The 19,916-nt window shown below is 38.4% G+C and overlaps 2 protein-coding genes across 12 annotated transcripts in view; both read right to left on the bottom strand.

Annotated features, from left to right (window-relative positions):
- rffl (ring finger and FYVE-like domain containing E3 ubiquitin protein ligase) overlaps positions 1 to 1,715 on the bottom strand; it is a 32,271-nt gene extending 30,556 nt beyond the window's left edge. For 2 of the 9 annotated variants that reach the window (XM_081371670.1, XM_081371669.1), the window contains exons 1-3: positions 1,047 to 1,144; positions 821 to 915; positions 654 to 712 (exon numbers count right to left, since the gene is read on the bottom strand). The gene's annotated coding sequence lies outside the window, so the exon portion shown is untranslated. Of the gene's footprint in view, positions 1 to 653; positions 713 to 820; positions 1,007 to 1,046; positions 1,145 to 1,393 lie in introns of those variants that run through there. The other 7 variants (XM_081371666.1, XM_081371674.1, XM_081371667.1 and 4 more) reach the window with 6 other exon arrangements.
- Positions 1,716 to 4,060: 2,345 nt separating this feature from the next.
- eif4h (eukaryotic translation initiation factor 4h) lies at positions 4,061 to 19,275 on the bottom strand (the record flags this gene model as incomplete). Of its 3 annotated transcripts, none has more annotated exons than XM_081370609.1 (8): positions 19,130 to 19,275; positions 12,606 to 12,796; positions 12,286 to 12,350; positions 11,945 to 12,044; positions 9,826 to 9,897; positions 8,747 to 8,896; positions 6,305 to 6,420; positions 4,061 to 5,172 (listed from the first exon to the last, which is right to left on the bottom strand). In XM_081370609.1, exons 1-8 carry the CDS (start codon positions 19,192 to 19,194, stop codon positions 5,167 to 5,169), a joined length of 765 nt encoding a protein of 254 aa, XP_081226735.1. In that variant the 5' UTR covers positions 19,195 to 19,275. The 3 variants fall into 3 exon arrangements, with proteins under 3 accessions (XP_081226735.1, XP_081226736.1, XP_081226734.1); XM_081370610.1 differs by having other exon boundaries at positions 9,808 to 9,897; positions 19,130 to 19,209; XM_081370608.1 differs by lacking the exon at positions 4,061 to 5,172 and having other exon boundaries at positions 6,281 to 6,420; positions 19,130 to 19,264.
- Positions 19,276 to 19,916: the final 641 nt, after the last annotated feature.

Raw genomic sequence — 19,916 nt, forward strand, 5'->3', positions numbered from 1 at the left:
AAAAAAAACTGGAATTGGCCATGAAATATCATGTTCGGTGCATCACTATCTCTTACACCTTGAGCTCATGTTGTACACAAAATATCTTATCTCACTGTTTTCAAAAACTATTATTTTTCAACAAAAGTATATATCTTTTTTTAAATATCATAAATTATTAATTAATAAACACAATTATGTTTTTGAGGAGTCAAACCATTTTAAGGGATATTTTAATTATACCCTGGCTTGAACTAAACTTGCCTTATCATATTGAGGTCAAATTATCTGATATAAAAAAAAAAGTAAGTTATTGAGTCATGAGAGGCTGCAGGGATCTTCTCCATATCATTTCCAATGTTTCTGTATATAATATAATAAACCATAATAAAATATTATCCAATGTGGTTTTCTTTTGAAGAATTTAATTCATTTAATGAGGCTTTTTTCCCCTTCATTATGATTTCAGGACAACTATACAACCCTGACTTTTTTCCTTTTTCTTTTTACAATATACTCTTGGAAAAATATCTAAATTATTATTATAAATCAACAAATAATGCCATTGTCTTTTAAACGAAAAGGTGTATTCAAGTAATTGCATGTATGAAAAGCACTTTTAATGTACTTTCAGGATCAAACTGCATCAGTAAAAGTTGAATTACTGTTCATACCTTGAAAAGTGACTTGTATACTGTGACGTTCAGTGGTATATAATCCAAGCCATTGGCATCTATAAAGAGAACAACAACACAGTAACACGTTTATGAGTAACATTTACAGGGTCTGCTGGTACACAATCTCCTTTTACGCAAGAAGCAATGGAGGATCTGGATCACACCTTCCTCTGTTTGCAAATCTACGTCGCAACTCAAAGCTCACACAATGACTTGGCAACCTCAAACATCCGTGTGTCAGATCACTCTGAAGCTTCCTCTTTAAAACAGGAAAACTTTCGTTCACCAAGACCAAATGGTGCCACAGAAAAGTATGAAGAGCATAACACATTTTCACGCTAACGTTACGTAGAGTTTTAGAATAATAGGTTACCGTATTCATACACTTACTCAAAGTGTGTATACAAAGCATTATAATCAGGATTATAGTTCAAGCTGTAGTCACTCAAACAAACTTTCACCAGGTCAGAGTATTAGTATAATAGAGTAACTGTTATCAGAACTTTGGACTAGTTTTATATATTTTGAAGAATCATGCGACACGTTCACAAGCGGTCACGAGCGCAGAAAACAAGACTAAAGGGTTTAATGGCGAAAAGTACAGGGAAGACGTTTATATTACATCGTTCAAAACATTCAAGATATATATTAGTGTGAGTAAAAGTGAAAGAGAGCAGAGTTTGTTTCATGTTTAACTTGTTCTCTTTATTCTGTCGAGAGGACGTTATTAAACTTACCTCAAATGAAACGAAGGTGCTCGAAAACCGCAGCCGCAGATGTTGGAAACTCTGTATTCATCAATAATCCCGACCAAACTAATAAAGACATTGGGAAAAGATGTTCAGCTCTTAATTTTATGGTCGATTTTTGAATGAACACACACTTTTGGTGTTTCGAATTACGCAAAGTTCGTTAGTGACGCTCCGGTTAGTGTGGGTACTGGAGAGCGAGCACGTCGTCGTCGTCTTCTTTCAAAACACGAGAACGCGCACGTCGATCATCAACTAGTTTGACGCACCCATTTTAAAGTTACGAGCCACTGGCCATTAAATATAAAATAAATAATGTCGGTTTAATAGGATTTTTGTTGTTGTGAATTCTCTGTAATAAATAAATAAATAATCTGTGAGGCTTTCTCTAGGGAGCACCTGCCGTTTCAAAAAACGAATTCATTTTTTTTCTTTATTTGAGATATACCAACACTAAAACTAATCCATTAAATAATATATTATTCAACGAATTGGTACCTGACCAACAATTGGAAAACCTACCTAACGCTCAAAAACCGGTTAACCGCAAATGACTGTGATTGGTCCATTCTGGCCAGCGCTGAGAAAAATAACATTTATCACATGACCTCGTCTCTGGACCGGGACAATCATTTATACCTGGAAAACTTTAATGTCAGTTTAATTTTAAACTCTGTACCTAACCAATTGGCTCTATCTTAAATGTCTTAAAATTAGATGTACATTTAAAAGAATGGACGCCATACATTCTTATTTAATTAATCTGCTCTTTAATTTCTCACTTATACTAATAAATAATACTTTCCATCTTGATTAGTCCCATACGATTAGTCATTTTTGATATTCCTAACAGTTAGCCAGGAAGTGATATAAAAGCACAACTTAAGTAGGCTATTAGCAAACAATCAACTTTTTAAATAATCAACTTATAATTATAAACATTGAAGTGTTTGAGAATGGCCAGAGTATATTTCTGTATACATACAACACCGAACACACTGTAGAGATTGTTCATTTCATACGATCTGCGCTAAATTAGGTAGAAGGCAGCGACCTCTGCTGAAATCAAATAGAAAGTGCAACGGATTGTGAATGAAAAACTGTATGGAAGATTGACTGGAGAACCCCCGTTTACTCCTAAACTTTAAATATTACTATAACCTAAAGCCTATATGCGACTCCATGAATCACCACACATAAAAAATAATGTGCATTTTCTTCGATACACATTTTATAATCTGGACAAATAATTTACAACAAAACAATTTTCTCAAGGGTTGTGTGATCCAGATATTTTGACCACAGGGACGTTGTTCTTATGTCAAAATTGATCTATTAGAAGTATTATCTTCACTCACTGTACAGGAAAAGAAAAGCATATCCAACAATGAATCTTGCAAAACCTGTCCAGGTCATGTTGCCCCAAATATATATATATTTTTTTTTTAGTAGAAATTGTATTCTGCAGAACTCGATTTGCATTGACATTATTTTCATGACTATCATTGTGTCAAAAAAAATAAAAATATATTAATAACAGTCATATTTCAAATACAAATATTTTTACATTCAGGCAGCATTTGTTATATAGCTTATAATCTTAAATTATGTAAAATTGTATTAAATACATTTTTACAATTCAGTAATAGACCTTATAAGAGCAGCGCCATGGCAGGTATGCAAGTGAGGCTTTGAGGGATATAAACTTGCCGTATTTTCTGTATCGATTTTGTAAAAAGCAGGCTTTAATCACTTTTCCACAGCTCATATTGTCTGGGGTATTGAACTGGAACTTCTCGGAAATATATTTTTGCAGTGTTTCGTCAGCAAAACAATACAAAAACACATTAAATAACAGTACAACCCACTAAAGAGATGCCTGTCTCCCACACAGCCTCGATTTCATTCCCGTTAAAATCTAAGATGGCGCTGCGGTGAACTTGGTCTAGTCAGGATAGACGCCATATTGGATTGTACTCCGCTGTGACGCTACGAACTGTAGGCTACTACATCAAGTCATTTTCAAATCTCACAACTTTCAAACTGTTTTATGTTGTTTGTCTATTGAGAGTAGTTTTGGAAATGTGTTTTGTCAGCTGAACAATTCGCATGTAGAGTATGGTCCATTGAACTCTATAGGCCTATTATTCTATCTCTCAGTTGTTTTCACTCGTCAAAAATGAAATACAGCACTATCATACAAGTATAGTTCCTCATTTAAAAAAAAAAAAAAAATAATTCGCCATGGTCCTACAACTAACCTTAACTTTTTTAGGATTTTTTTTCTTAACAGTGAAATATAAGAGACATTTCTTAAAGTGAGAATCACCCAACAAAGAGCATTGTTTCCCCATATTTCTATGTATTTATATCACTTGACACCCCAAACCCAGTCTCCTCTTCAAATCTTTTATTCTTTACATATGCAAAACAATCACTCATCACGTGTCTCCTATGTTGAAAATAAAGACTTCCTGTGTTTGACTCAGTGTATAGACCATTCCTGACCCAACAAAGATAAGACTTTGTGTCTTGTATGCACAAGTTACCTTGTTCTTGAAGCATACGACACAATCCCCAAAACTTGAAGCTGCTGTGATAAACCAACTACTACCAGGTGAAATTTTGGGAAAATAACTTTTTTTTTTCTTTAAATGACTCAAACACCATATAGCTTCACAGGACACAGCATAAATTCATCCCATTATCCTATGTCAAAACATTCATTTCAAACACTGTAAGATGATACAATTTATTGCCATAAACAGTGTAGGAAAATGAAAAGAAAAACAAGAGAATAAAAACAGCCGACCTCTATAGTACAGTAAGAAGACAATTTTGAACTTCCTCATAATCCAGTAAAATGCGAAGAGAAGGGTTGCGACATGGATTTCCCATGAGGACTCTACACTCGATCCACTAAGAGATGAAAGTACAGCGGCCGGCGTCACCGGCGTGTCTGGAAATGTGCGAGCAGTTCAATTTTGTTCAATACGCTTCATATGGAAAGGCAGTACTGACGGTGTTATGGATCATAGTTTCTACTTTTTTTTTTTTTTTTTTGTCCTGGAAAGAAATACATTGCCGTCAAGCTGTGGATGTCGCTGTAGACCCATGTGTCACCAACCAAACCTATCATGCATGCATGTTGCTCTTCTAAGTGAATGAAATACATGTGGCACATTGTTCCTGAAAGCTCTGGATGAGCCAGATTTGGTCAGGTTCGGAAAATCTTTCGTAAAGACAACGCAAGAATTCAAACAGATTCAAAAAAAGCTCTTCACTGTGAAATGGTTTAATTAAGAATCAAGCTCAACGTTTTAATTTTCAAATACAGTAAAGAAATTTAAAGAGCAAAATATAAAAAGCACACGGCTGCAATTACGTCCGCGTGTCTACAAATTCGGAACACAAAGATACTTTGGAGAGGGAAAGAGATATTTTGAAGTCCTTAAACACAATGGAAATCAACCGGGAGATGTTGTCCTCCAAGTTTGGGTTCTTTGAGGCGTGTGGGAGGAGTCAGCGAGGACAGGCAGAGGCGGAGTTAAGAATATGCCCCGCCCTCTTTCTAGAGCCCCCACCTCCACATGCTTTTTAAGCCAATCGGATGAGGGCTTGTTTGGATTCGAGAGGAGACCAGCACCTCGTGCCCCTGCCTGCGCGTCACTGGGAGAAGTCTTTGAAAGATTTTATGGTGATCAAAGCCAGTAGAATCCAGTATAGCCTTCCGGAATAATGCAGCCACACTGACACAGATATTAATTCTTAAGAGAACGGAAACATAAAACAAAACAAGAACAGAGTGGTTACACAGGGTCCATTGTAGGAGATGGTGAAAAGTTGACATTTGCATATGAACATTTTTGACAAAGCAATAATTAGAATGAGTTCAACACTAACAGGAAGATTGCGGTGGGTCGAACTTGAGTAGATCTACCGATTAACATCGTAAGAAGCACGGCTCCGAAACCGAACACTGACTGTACAACTGGACTACGTTGTGCTTTGACACGCCAATTTACAGACACCATAAGGACTAGGGAAGAGGAGAAGCACCACATGTACATTCCAGTGTGCGGTCAAAGGTTTGCGTGCGCGTTTCGGAAAAGTCGTCTGAAATCGCGAAGGAGCTCGTGCCGTTTTTTGAAATCACATCAAAAACAAACAAAAACTTCAAAGGTGCAGTCCAGTAAAAATCCAAAGAACAAAAATGCAAATCAATGGTAGTTCAATCCAACAAACCTAATACTGATTTTCGCGAACGCTAATATAAATTGAATGCCAACCATGGAAACGTTAGCTAGCTGCCCCGCAATAAAAGCGCACAAACCAAAACGGCGCACGATAAAAGGGTTCGGCGTGTGTAGTTTAGTCTACGTCTATAAAACAAGCCAAAAAGAAACATTTAAAACCAGTTTCCATTCCATTTAGGAGGAAAAAAACAACTTTCGGATCTCACCAAGGATGTGAAAGAACTTTCCCCCGACGAAAACTACAGTAACAGAGCAGGCACTAATTACAGGGAAGCAAAGGTGGACATAAAACCATTGTTTTGCCATGCATTCACGAGCTGCTCGTTGGTGTGCGCAGGTGTCATGACGATCGATCGATGTAGGCGTGGTTTCGTGTATTTGTTTCCGTTGAATAAATATATAGTCGCACGATCTGAATTCAGAAGTAGGGTCTCCGTTCATCTCTAACAGGTAGGAATGGTAGAGGCCTTATCGCATTCCCGTTGGCATGATACGTTTTTTTTTTTCTGTCGTCGTTGTCCCTGTGCCTCGCCCTTCCCTCCCCGTATATCCCTCCCCTTCTTTCTCTATCCCTCCCTCCTTTCCTTCCTTCTGGAGTGGTGAGGGAGGCTGCAGTCTCTTAGTGTTTGTCTTTGGGAATTACCTCCTCCCGGGGTTTGGCACCCCCAAAGATGGCCGAGTTGGGGTTGGCCACTTGGTTAAGGGGACCTGCCACTGTACGCGGCTTCAGCTGTAGCTTTGGTCTCTGCGCTCTTTCCTCTGTGGAAAAACCAACATAATTGAGACATTAGATGTTGTTGTTGAGTAATTTATGTAGTGTCAATAACTTGAGTTCAACATGAAATGGTATCTGCAACCCATTTTACTTCTGCAGAAAGATTTTAATGGACAGTATATTAAAGGGGAGTTGGGCTGAACTTGATTTGATTCAGTGGGAATTCATTATTAAAATCATTAAAAGCAGGCATTCCATGCCAGAATGACGGCCGATCTGAATGAGAGTTTGTGAAGTCAATTGTGGAGTGGACGAAAAAAAGAGGCCATATTTAATTGAGCCTCAACTTGCTGGGATCTATAACCTTTCCTTTGCATTAACATTATTTGGCTTTAAATTAAAAATGTATTGAATAATGAAAGATTTTAGAAAAGCTGCATAATATCCTTAAACAAGTACTGTTTTAGGATATAATGCAGTTTCTCTAAAAATAAATTTTTTCATTATGATTATAGATGTTAAGAAATATTAAAATTCCGTCTCCTGATATTTTCAATAACTGATAAATGGCTAATATAATTTAATTGGTAACACTTTACGATAATGTTTCATTAGTTAAACATACTGCACATCTACTGCATTTATTGATATTAATGTAATTTAAACATTTACTAACACATTATTAAAATCAAATGTTGTATTTGTTAACATAAGTTAATGCCCTGTGAACTAACATGAACAAAGAACAAGTGTATTTTCATTAACTAACATTAACAAATTAATAAATACTGTAACAAAAGTGTTGCTCATAGCTCATAATGCTCCAATGAAACATTGTAACGTTACATCAATACATTTTATACTATACTGCCTTGGTTAAAAAAAAAAAAGAATTAAAATCTACAAATTTAGACAGAAAACCTTGACATTTGCTAAAGATTTTGTTTAACGGATTAAATTTAAGTGAAGATTAGATGTCATATTATAAATAAAAAAAAATACTCTAAAATAGATACGGTACATGTATATTGTGTGTCTAAGTAACATTAGTTATTTATATTAATAATAAATTGGTTTACATTGGTGTAAAATGCTGAAAATCAGAGCAAGTTCCTACATTTTGCTAAAAGGTCCCATATTGTCAAAACTGAAACTTCCTGTCTTTTTTCATAACGGAGGTCTAGGGGCGATGAAACTACCATATAAGTTTCAAAACAGTCAATCCACAGACAAATGCACACAGCCTGCATTAAGTAGTTGTGACCTCCGTGTAAATGTGATGTCAGAACTTCAGTCCCACCCCGAGCACCGCCCACCGTCAGGAAACCACATCATTGCACAGGCTTCCGAACAACATTAATATAAGAGAACAGTGGCTAATGTTTATTTATTCAGAAAGGCCACAGCCATTAGCTCGACCTTAACCGTCTGTTCTGCACGGTTCACAAGTGACCGCTTCGTCAGTCAGGCTCAGTTCAATGCGGTTTTTCAAAGAAGCTCCTCCTCAAAGATGCTGCAGTCCCTACAGTTCATAGTTTTACAAGTCATGTTCTCGCGTTCTGTGGGCATCCTTGCACATTTACCACAAGTACACCTTTTACAGAAAAGTAACATTGGAAAAGAAATTGTAGCACGTCAACTTACTGTATCAGTAGGAAAGCAATAGTTATAGCTTACTGCATTCAGTGTCTGTCTGCTAACGTTATATTATAAAGCAGTTAAGAGTTTCAAAATCAGAGTATAACTAGCTATTAACGTACATATTTTGGAGATTTAAATCGAATTTGACCAAAAAAAAAAGTCTGAGTTTGTTTAGACAGTTTAAATTAGCGATAACGTTAAATCTCTGTGCAGCATTGATGTAATGGTAATTATAATACTCTTACAATAACGCCGAAAGTAAGGAGGTGGCTCGAACATATAAGGCCGGATAACATTTCCCTCAGCAATGTCCATCATTACAGGTGTTTTATATACCTTGTGTGCATCACCAAGCCACAGCAGGCTACAGCATACACAACCCTAGTTACCTGTGGTTGGCCTGGCCGTGCATCACTCAGAAAACAGGCCAATCAGAAGAGAGGCTCATGAATATTAATCAGACAGGCCAAAATCGATCTGTTCTTAGCAGAGGTCCTGAGAAAGGAGCTGTAAAAATGTATTGGGATGGTTTTTAGTACGTATACCGCAAATATATATTCTTAAGGACATCAAAACCTAAAATAAAACTTCAGAAAGGTGTACAATATGGGACCTTTAACATGTTCCTGCTGTTGATGGAGTAAATGGGGTACATATTGATTTCATGTTGACTTTAAAGCACACATATAAGGGTATCCGCTCTCATGAGAATGAATAAATCTGCGAGACCATCAGAAGGTTCTCTGAAGTCTGTTGAGCCTCCGCGAGGAGGAGGTCCGCCCCCCTCTCTGAAGCGTCCCATGCCTCCACCCCCCCTTCTGTCCGCCGGGCGCCCGCCTCCTCGACTCCTCCCGCCCATGAAGTCATCATCTCGAAATCCTGTGGGGAAAAGGAAGCGGAAAGGAAATGCATGAGTAACTGGTGCATCACTCTCCCAATCCACTGCAAAGTTGTGCCAAAATACTGATCCAGGAAAGGCTCTGGGCAAGAAGTTAAAACTTGATCCTAGATCAGTATTTATAGACGACTTCAATTTAGGGAGGACATTTGACTCCGCTGACAACATGACTGATGGCAATGAGATGGAGTCCCTGAGATCAATGTACAAAACACCAACTTGAAATTAACTATGAAAAAGCCATTAACAAAACACAAACAAACAATACCAAGTACCCTGCCGATAATGCAAGTCCTGTGGCTCAGTTACATTTATTTCTGGGAAATATTCAGGGTTATTTTCAATGAGGTTTATGTTCGTTTTGACTCCCTCAATTTGTTAAAGAAAGTGAACCATGTTTTCTGTAATAGGGTGAAAGTCATAAAAATAAATGTTAATTATTTTTCACCCCAAAAAACAAATGCAAAATGTTTTTTTTTTTTATGCTTATTGTCGTAGTGTGGGAAAAAAATGTACACACGTTGTACTGAATGTATGCTGATTTTATTAACGTTGTTAAATAATAATAAAGTGCCCAGACACATTCATTACTGCACTCACATTACAGGGCTTAATTGTAATGAAAATGTCACAATAATAATTGTTATACTTTTTTTACTTGTCCTAAAACGTCACTCATAAAACTAAGGCATAATGTTCCTCACGCTCGCTTGCTCACTAGGCGTTCGTTGAGTATATTTATTCGTCAACATGTTTTAAGTTAATTTTCACAAAAGAGGAACACTTCTGAATTATCTGTGGTAAAAGCATTACAACAGATGTGTCCTCAGAGTCCTGCTAAAGAAAACTAATTTGTATGTAGAGCCAAGGCCCAAAAGGATCGAATTCTTGCCCATTTCACTCTCCGCACCTCCTCCAGACTGGTCGTAGTCGTCTCTGGGGTCACGTCCCCCTCCTCGGCCCCCACGTGAGCCACCACGGCCTGAAAGGGACAGGGGGGCTGTTTAATAGGGGCAACAATTCAAAAGCGAGATCAGGGTGAAAGAGAGGCCCACCCAGATAACGCGTCTACTGAACCAATCAGATCATCAGCCAAGACTGCGCACAGGAAGACACCAGCTGGCCTATCAGAAAGCCCTCCGTTTGTTAGAGGGGAAGGAAAAGGAGCTAGAAAGGCTTTTTCTATTGAGGGGTGAAAAACAGAAGAGAACAAAAAGATCTAAAGATGAAATGAACAATGAATGTGAGAAGCCCAGCCAGAGAAATGCTCTGTTCGTGTAGTATGAGCAGTGAGGTTTTGCAGCAATATACAATAAAACAAAAGCAGAACAGTTCAGAATAGGAGACAGAAGACACAAAGCATTATTGAGCATTGGTGGTCGCGCCTAAACCTTGGATGCGGCACGTCACAACATCAAATTCCTTTATATTAACTTGCTTCCTACTTTCTACTAATTTAGAAACTACAAGATTAAATTACTAAATTGCTAAAAACAAGATACATTAAAGAAAAAAAAGGAAAGAATTGTGAAATGGCAAATTGATCAAATGAGCCATGCACGTTGTAAACATATACACACGCCATCAAATCATTTCTAAGTCAGTTTTTAGCAAACGTGAAAAATTGTATAATCGCAATAGAGTTAACTATGTTATGATTTGCACCACCAATAATGCGATTTTTTACATTAACGAGAATAAGGACTTAATCGCAGTAAGATGTTCACATGACACGAGCAAAACTTCTGTTTACAGGCAGTTTTTATTCTGATTATTCGTTTAGTAGTGTGGTTATTTTTACAGTAAGTAGTTTTAATCTACTTGCGTCAAAATACAAATCATTTCTATGGAGGTATTGGATATTATTCGGCGCCGTGCCGCTGTAACTGGGGTTGCCTACGCAGAATAACATCACCGAGTTCATTCACAAAGTTGTGTGAACACGTCATTCGTATACGTCCGACCGCACGCGCACTTTGGTCAGAGCAGTAATAATGTGATCAAGGTGTTACACGCCTGTTTACTGCATTTACGGTTGATACGATTATGAGCTTAACTGCATTCGTTTGATCAAAGTATTGTTTACATGAGGTAAAGTTTAATCAAAATATTGCCAAAATCCCATTATAATAGCATGTGAACAGTCATTACAACAGAAGTGGAGTGAAGGAGAGTTTGCAGTCGATGGTGGAGGGGCAGGATCTAACCGAACTAAATGATTGGAGAAGTCTGCTACATGTTAGAAGTAGTAATATAGCTTTTTAATGCCATATGAGGATTTCTTCAAGGCAGAGTTGCATTTGTCAGCAGAAAAAAATCTGTCATTTTCAATGAAAGATCGAGTTATGAAATTATGTATTAATAAAAGTTTGCAAGATTTATGATGTTAGTAGTAACTGAGGAAACGCGTTATCACAGTGTGTGAAAAGGGTCCATAGTGTGAAAAGCCATTTCATGCCGACTATCACTAAAAAATGTGATGAGTTGAAGACTCAAGAATTTATCATTATATTTTAATGAAAAACACTATTTATACTATCTATACAGAGTGTGACAGGAACTCTTCCGACTGACAATTCTACTGTGGCCAGTTGCATAAACTGTTAAGACTAGTCTTACAAGTTAGTCATCCAATTTTATTCTTTAAAACTGTTAATAACTTCTTAAAGTCAGTAACATAAAAACGTAGATTGGTCTAATTTGACACCGAACAGTAAGACTGATTACCCCTAACTAACTTCTAGTTGATCATACTAGTTCTTAAGACACAGTCTTAACATAATGGCTATGTTTATGCAACTGGCCCCTGTAAATAAAACCAGAGCACCCAGCCCTAGCATTGCTCATTTTTCTGAGACTCAAAACACTTCAGTATTTAAAACGAAAAACAACTTGCAACATGCAACAAATATCAACAGAAAAGCATGCTACAATGTGAGTAAACAGCACTAACAGAAGAATAAGAAAAGACTGTGCTAATGAATGACAGCAGTTTGACACACACACACACACACACACACACACAGTACCTCCTCCTCTGTCGTCTTTCCGGAAGCCGAAGCCTCCGGCGCCGCGTTCTTGCTTTCGGCCCTCAGCGATATCCACCCTCAAAGATCGGTCGCCTAGTAGCTGTAAAAGAACAATCAGGAACACACGATATATCAAACAGCACCGCACCGTTCAAAAGTTTGGGGTCGGTTTGAAGTTTTTATGGGGAAAAGTTTCTTATGCTCACCAAAGCTGTATTCACATTTCTGCAATGTTTCTACAACAGTGGTGCTTCACTGACCTCAAACTGTTGAACGGTGCATTCATTACGTCTGCATTAGATGATGAACAACTGAATAAATAGTGTAATTAAGTGACTTACAGCGCCATCATACGTCAAAGCCTCTTTTAGAGATTCCAAGTCATCAAACTCTACATAACAGAAACCTGGAGCAAGAAAACAATTTACCATTTAGCAAATGCTTTTATTCAAATTGATGTTCGATTCATTAAACCCTTGACCTGGCCATTGCTTGAACCACATCCTTCCCATTGTGCAACAGTAAGATAAACTATTCACACATTTTGAGGGATAATTCATGTCTGCAGCACAACGTTTAATGCTTTCCTAAAACCAAGTATGAGTAGTAAGCAAACAATGTCCCACATTAAACATGCATTGTGACGCATAGATCAGCCCACCTTTGAACTTGTCTGTCTCTTTGTCTCGGACTAGTCGGACGCTCCTGACGCAGAGGTCTTTGAAAATGGCATCTATGTCTCCTTGCACTGTGTTGAAGGGCAGGTTGCCGACGTACGCTGTGTAGGGAGGCTCTGAGGGAAGTTCCTTCTGCTTTCGGGGTCCGCCTTGGCCACCGCCACCACCTCGGGGTCTACAGCCCAAAAGCAAACAACTTGGTCAACGCTACATCTTCTAGAAATAACAGGAATACGGTTGAATGATTGATCTATAAATGTGAACCATCGGTTGATTCTTCTTCATCCAATGATTTCGCATTATGCATGACAAAAAACCTGAGCTCCACATGAACAGGAATGAGTCAAGCTGAACTGCAGTGGTGGATGGGTTGTTTTCCCTGAGGAGTATCCTGCATTTCTCCTGAATGTCTGAATCAGACATGTGTGCTATATTAGGTGAGCTCACATTAATCTCTGGTACAAAAACCTTGCTTCGGATACACATTTCTTTAACATTTAATAGTTGACCAGTAGAAATGTTTCCAATGGCGGAACATTACTTTCAATGATATTATACATCTTTACATCAGTGACAGAAACTAACTTTTCCATCAAGGAGCAATATTGCCCCTTAAAACAGATTTCAATTGGCATTTTTAAATTCGTAAGTGTAGATTTTTCGAACCTTTATATTAGATGCATGCATGCTCTTATTTAAATTTCAATAATAAAACACTATAGGCCATTACTAATCAAAATAAATCAACATCAGCACAATTCTCTTCAAAGGTGGCAATGCCCGTTTACAAAGCCTTGATTTTGGTTGATTTTTGTCTGTTTAGTTCCAGGTCTCTATGAAGCCCCGCCTCCTTCCGAAAAGCACTGTGCTCTGATTGGTCGGCTGGAACAGCGTGATGTGATTGCTCACACGCTACCAACTTGTTGTTTTGGAAACATCGCACCCCTTAAAATTTCAACACACTACTAATGCAACTTAACAAGTGCTCACACCCTTTTATTTTGAGCATGCCTTGGGCGAAAATTATTTAAATGAGGAATATTGTAACATTCGTTCCTGGGAGACCATAATCTCAAGGAACACTCAAGACTATAATGGGAGCGTTTTCAGGGAGTTCAGACACAGTTCACACTGATATAGAGAAGAACTCCCTCAGGAGTGACTTTGTGCTTGTAACTTTCCAGACCCTTTTCATGCTCAAGCAGCAACATTACAACACTAAAGAAAGCTGGAATAAAAGCACAAGTCGTCTTCAATGGCAGTCAATGAAAATGGCTGAAATCAAACCAACACTTGTGACAAGTACTCGAGTAATCACAGTGCTGAAACGACGAATTATTGAGCTGTAAAATAAGCATTATCTGTTGACAAGGCTTCGGTTTATTTTGAAACAGGCATGAGGGTGTACTAACACTTCTGTTAGTCAGTGGAGAGTTACCAGCTGATGCCAATACTCTCAAAATGGCCAAATGTCATATTGGCTTGCCCCACATACACTATCAACTATTACTGGTGAAAGAAAAGTGAAAAATGCACCAGCTATTGGACAGATGGAAAGTGCTTTGCACAAAATGCATCTTCACAGTATGTTCATTTACTTTCTGTGACAGTAGATTCTATTCCATGCGAAGCAAATCTGTGAGAGCTTCTGCTGGGATCCAGTGTGCCAGAGACATTCCTCTGGTGTCAGGCCGAGGCCCGAAACAAGCATATAGTGTGACTTCTCCGCTCCACCTTAGCCCAGCACGTCTGATGTGTTCAGGTCTGTGCCGTCCACAGCTAATGATAGATTACTGCTGCTGGGTACTCACAGGAATCATCATCATCATCAACCTCAACACATTTGACATTAAAACCTTTAAGTCCTGTGGTGGTACAACGGCTCAGTGGCCAGATGGAAATACCATGGTAGCCTGACCCATATACTTATGACAGGTAATAAATCAAGTTTGTAGAGATCATATGATAGCAGCGTAAAATTGGCTGATTAACAGAAGGAGGGCAAAACATCCATAGAACTGATGGTCTAAGACACTTAAAGTGTCTTAACCTCCTGAGACCCAGAAAAAAATAGTTTGTTGAATTTAGTTTTTTTTCCATGTCATCACACTGTTTAGAGCACAATAAACAAATGGTAAAAAATAATTTACCACATTTTTGAAAAATAGTGGACGCCAGGACTCAGTTGTTTAAAAAATAAAATGACATGACATTATATGTATAGGCAAAAACAATGGGATTTTTTTTTATTTTTTTTATCACCAATACATTTTGGGGTTTCACGATTTTTTTTAACCAAAATTTGTATAAAGATGATTCTCAACTATGTTATGAAAGATATAACGGAATGAATTGATACACCATTTTACTTTATGCAATATGTGGGTAAAATGGCCATAAATTAATATTCCCATTCAATGCAATGTGTCTATACACTGTATCTAATTTGCACATTAATGTGTTCTTGGAGCAACATTTAATGAAAAAAAGAAGTGTAATAATTGGCAACATTTTAATAATAATATCTAATATTTCATAGGAATATTGATGTATAATTTATTTCCATATTCACTTCTTGTGTCTCCAAAAATGCCTGATAAACATGATTTAAGTCCTGGTGTCCTCTACAGTGGACATGTATGAAATCAATGCCCTGTTCTGCAACAGAAATTCATTTTTTTTATTTGAAACCTCATAACATTTTCCTGAGATGTTGGTTTATGAAATACAATTTGAAAAGTAGTCCAATTTAAATTATAATTACAATATATTATCATACTTCCATAAGAATGCTACATTTGATCACTAAATTAATGTCAGACATTTTTAAAGACCAAGGAGAAGTTGTTTTCATGGTGAAACCTCCAAACATTTGGTGTATCTGAAAACCCCTGAATGTGCTCTTTACAGGACAGGTTGTGTCATGTGATGTGACATGTATGATGTCAGAGAAATTCACTAAAATATAATGTCCACTACAGTGGACAAAAGTCTATTCTTGGGTCCCAGGAGGTTGAGGCCCAGTTTACATCTGGTATTAATGGTAGGGTAGGCAAATTCTGGAGCGCCTAGCATTAGCAAGTTAGCTTTGAAGCATGAGATTCCCCCTTCCCTTCAGAGTCTCCAAAGCCACGCCTCCTTCAAAACATGAACGTATACAGCAGTTTTCAAAGCGTCACAAGACGAGACAACCGCTCTGAATATAACGCCACAGGTTTCCATCTCCTCTAAATGACTGTAGTTATGGTGTGAACGCAGCATGAGCTCGTTGTTTTGGTTCAGGAGGAACTGTAAAAGGTGACTGCTGTGTGTTTGCGGCACTCGGCGACTGACGTCTGTCTATGAAACGCGCTGATGATGCAGGTGCACGGAGGTAAGGAAATACGTACGCTGACCGGCGGGTAGGACATTGTATCATTGCATTCGGACCAAATGTGAAGAGACTTTCAACTTTCTGGAACAAATCACTTACTCTGCCTTTAAGATGCGTTTCGGTCGATCGGATAACAAATAGACGACGCAAAATACAGGTGTAAACGGGGTCTAACACTTTTTGACCACTTCCAGAGGTAGTCGGAAACGCATTCGACCGGATTGCTCAGAGTGTAGTAGACGATGCTCATGTGGTTGGAAGTGGACAAAAGCGACGGATTAAAACACCAGGTGTAAATGGGAACGTGTCTCCCTCGTCTACTTGCGATCGGATTGACCAAAACACATTAATACCAGACAGTGATATTAAAAGATCAAACTCAGTACAACCTACTGATGATGCCTACTATATACAAGCCAGCAGATGAGCCCAGAATATGAAAGCAATGCACTAAACAGCACGATAAGCGTCATTTATTTAGGTTTTTAATGGGAAAATGCTCCACATTAAATTTTTCACGTTGCGTTCATATTCCGGGTTCATCTGCTTGTCTGTAAGGAGTAGGGGCGATGAAATTAATCTTTCTACGATGCATCGCGATACGGACGTGGCCGATTCTGTATCGATGCAACAATAGACCAAAAACGATTATAGCCTACATATGTTTCTCTGACATCATTCGACGGATACGCGATATGTGTGTGAGCATTGTTTTAACTTAAGTCACAACTTGACAGTTTCATTTCATTTTTAGCATTTACTAGTGTTTATTAGTTCTAGCTCCAGTCAGACTTAAAGCTAGGGTAGGTAGGATTTTTCTAAAAAAAAAAACATTCCAAATTTGTTTAAACTGTCTTTATATACCAATACATAATTAAAATGTAAGTACTCTGAAAAAGAAAGTATAAAAATCGAGTGTCTGTAGACCTCTCACGACTGTTGTAAACACAGCTCATTATTTCCATTCACTCCACCCCCTCCCTTCTGAGCTCCTTCCAAAGCCACGCCCCCAAAACACATGAACGCGCGACGCCAAACGCTCAGGCTCAGCTGAAGACGCATTTATTTACCTGAGACGAGTGGAGAGGAAGGAGCGCAGTGCATGCAGTGACATCATGTCAGAATCACATTTAATAAAACACCTAACTTTATCACTATGAATATAAACAAATATGATGGCTTTTAGTACTCACTATCAAGCTAGCATATCGATACTGGTAAAGTTTAAAATATATTTTGTTTGATTCGGTAACGAGCTACATTTAGGCTATAGGTAACGAGCTATATTTATAAGGCAAAGCTAGGTTGCATTGATACACGTTTTTCCATTACCATCAGTTAAACTGTGATGAAGGTGAATTTCGTGTAAGAGTCATAGCATATACGGTGTTTTGCATGTAAGAGTTTCCATGATGAAAACATTGTTGACTCTGATGAGGACTAACTTTACACTCCGGTGACAAGTACCGCATCGTCGGTTCGAGGACAGGTCCACTCCGGGGTCGAGGGCGAGGGCGAAGCAGAGGAGGTCGTTCAAGAGTGCGGGCAGGGTCCGAGGAAGTAGTTTAGCAAAGTAGCAAAGCTGGCATTGGTACTTTTTGCTGCATTTTCTCAGCCATTGTGCCGCAAACTCCTGCTTACTCGGTGTAGTGAGCTGAATATTTCCGGAAACGGTGACATGTGATGAGTGCACGCAGTGGTGCTCGGGCACGAGCCATGAAGGCATCTGATTGGTTCTTTACATTCGCACCGAATGGCAGTGATTGGTCAGAGTTTTTACTGTCCTACAGCTGCTACAGAGGTCAGATTTTTTTCATTCCTTTTTCTGAACACATAATGTATTGACTACTATCAGAATGGAAGGACCATTTCACCCAGTATATAAAAAAAATGTTTCTGAACAGGATTACCTACCCTACCTTTAAGTTTTGTTTGACTACATTCAGGAAGTGTACTTTCTTGCAGCAGATAAAATAAGAAGGGAGTTCATATATCCGACTGACTGCTTGTATTCATTGATGACAATGCAGCCGGTAATATTGCAAAGCATCGTGATATCCAATCGAATCGCTTACATGATAATCGTAACTGAATCATGAGACCAGTGACGATTCACACACCTAGTTTTCATTAAAATGGTTTTCTCTGGGAAAATGTTTAGAGTGCAAGTTAGGATGTTGCGTTCATATTCTGGGCTGTATTATATAGTATGCATCATCAGTAAGATATGAATTTAGTAATCATCATTTTAGTAGTTATGTTATACTATATACTTAAATAACTGGCAGTCAGCAGATGAAGGCTTTTTCCCCTCTAGGTAGGCGGTTTATATATATATATATATATATATATGAAACCAAAAGGTAAAGAACCCACTTTGACAGGTTTGCATACATCAAACAGGCACTTGCTTTCTGTTTCTATATTCAATAACTGGTAAATGTCACGCATGTCTGTGAAAGGCAGCGTGCACGTATGAAAGTAAAGACATCTGCATGCCATCAGGTTGATCTGATGGAGGGAAAACCCAATAAACTGTGTTTATTATACTGGACATGGACTTATGCTGCTGATCCGAGAACAACGTGAGCGGGAACTAAAACATTCTGCACATGTTTATATTCATGTCACTTTCATGGCATTTATGATTCTCCAAAGTATTTTGAAGAGAACCATAGTGCATGTCCCAAAAGGGGAAAGTGCCACGGTATCTTTCAGGGATAATACTCATCGTAAACAGCAACGTACCGTGCGAACCGGGAATGATATAACGTTATATATAGAGAGGGGAGTCAGTCAGACCCCTCATCAAGGCCCAGTGCAAATCCGTGCTAAAACACGCTGTCGCACTGCTAAAACAATACAATTATGATATCAATAATCACATTCAATAGAGATAAGTGATCAGGAATGCTTCACGTAACGTCCACGGACAGTGAAATGCGGAGCCTGCCGCGAGACATGAAGCCCATGTGGGCTGAGTTTCGTGCCCGGCCTCCATTCATCATAGCGGGGCTGCGTGGCCTACACTCGCTCGAGCTCCCGCACAACTGCGCTCACACGCACAGACCCGCTTCCTCCGGTCATATACGCTCTCAAGCATGCTCTACCGCTGCTCTGATGCGGGTTTCTTACCCTCTTCCTCCGCCGAAGCTCCCGTAAGCCCGATCCCGGTCATCGTAGTTATCGTAATCCGCCATTGCCGAAGATGCTGTCCAGAGAAAGCAGCAGTCTGACGCTGAAGGACCCCAAAATATACGGCTGCGAGGCTTAGCTGTCCACGGCGTGCCTGAAACATGACACTTGAAATTTTATAAAACATATTTGAATAATGATAGATTATATAGGTCAGAAATATAAAAATGAGACGTGTGTATATTGGTTTTGGAGGATGTATCCAAATACATATTTTTAATGAGGATTTTGAACGATTTTTCAATTTGGCAACGGCGAGTAGACTCGAGATGCGATCTAACGTGGATCTACCAGCTTATTGTTTTGGAGGAACCATAGAGGTGGGGATTTAGATTCATTGATGTTTCGAATCTTTTAAAAAGTCATTTCGAGAATGTTTATGTATCAGTCATTTTTAATACATTCACAATGTTTCCTCATTCCTCATGAGTTGAAGGGTTTTTAACCCTCAAACTTTGACAATCCAGATCAGCAATAGCAATATTAGGTTCTCTCTGAACCTCTGGTGAGTCTTCACGTGGATCTGTGAACTTAAAAACTATGCAGCTGGTAATGAACTATTTTTGTATTAAGTCACAGATATTGTTATTTGATTACTTAAAGTCACCATGAAATCAAAACGCACAATTCTATTTTTACGGAATTGCAGTGTTATAAATAATAACTGTAAATCTGTAAATCATTTTCTTTTAAATAAAACATTTTCTTTTTTAATTGTGCCTCATAA

This window comes from Scardinius erythrophthalmus, assembly GCF_964197995.2.
Source record: "Scardinius erythrophthalmus genome assembly, chromosome: 7".
Classification (NCBI taxonomy): domain Eukaryota; kingdom Metazoa; phylum Chordata; class Actinopteri; order Cypriniformes; family Leuciscidae; genus Scardinius; species Scardinius erythrophthalmus.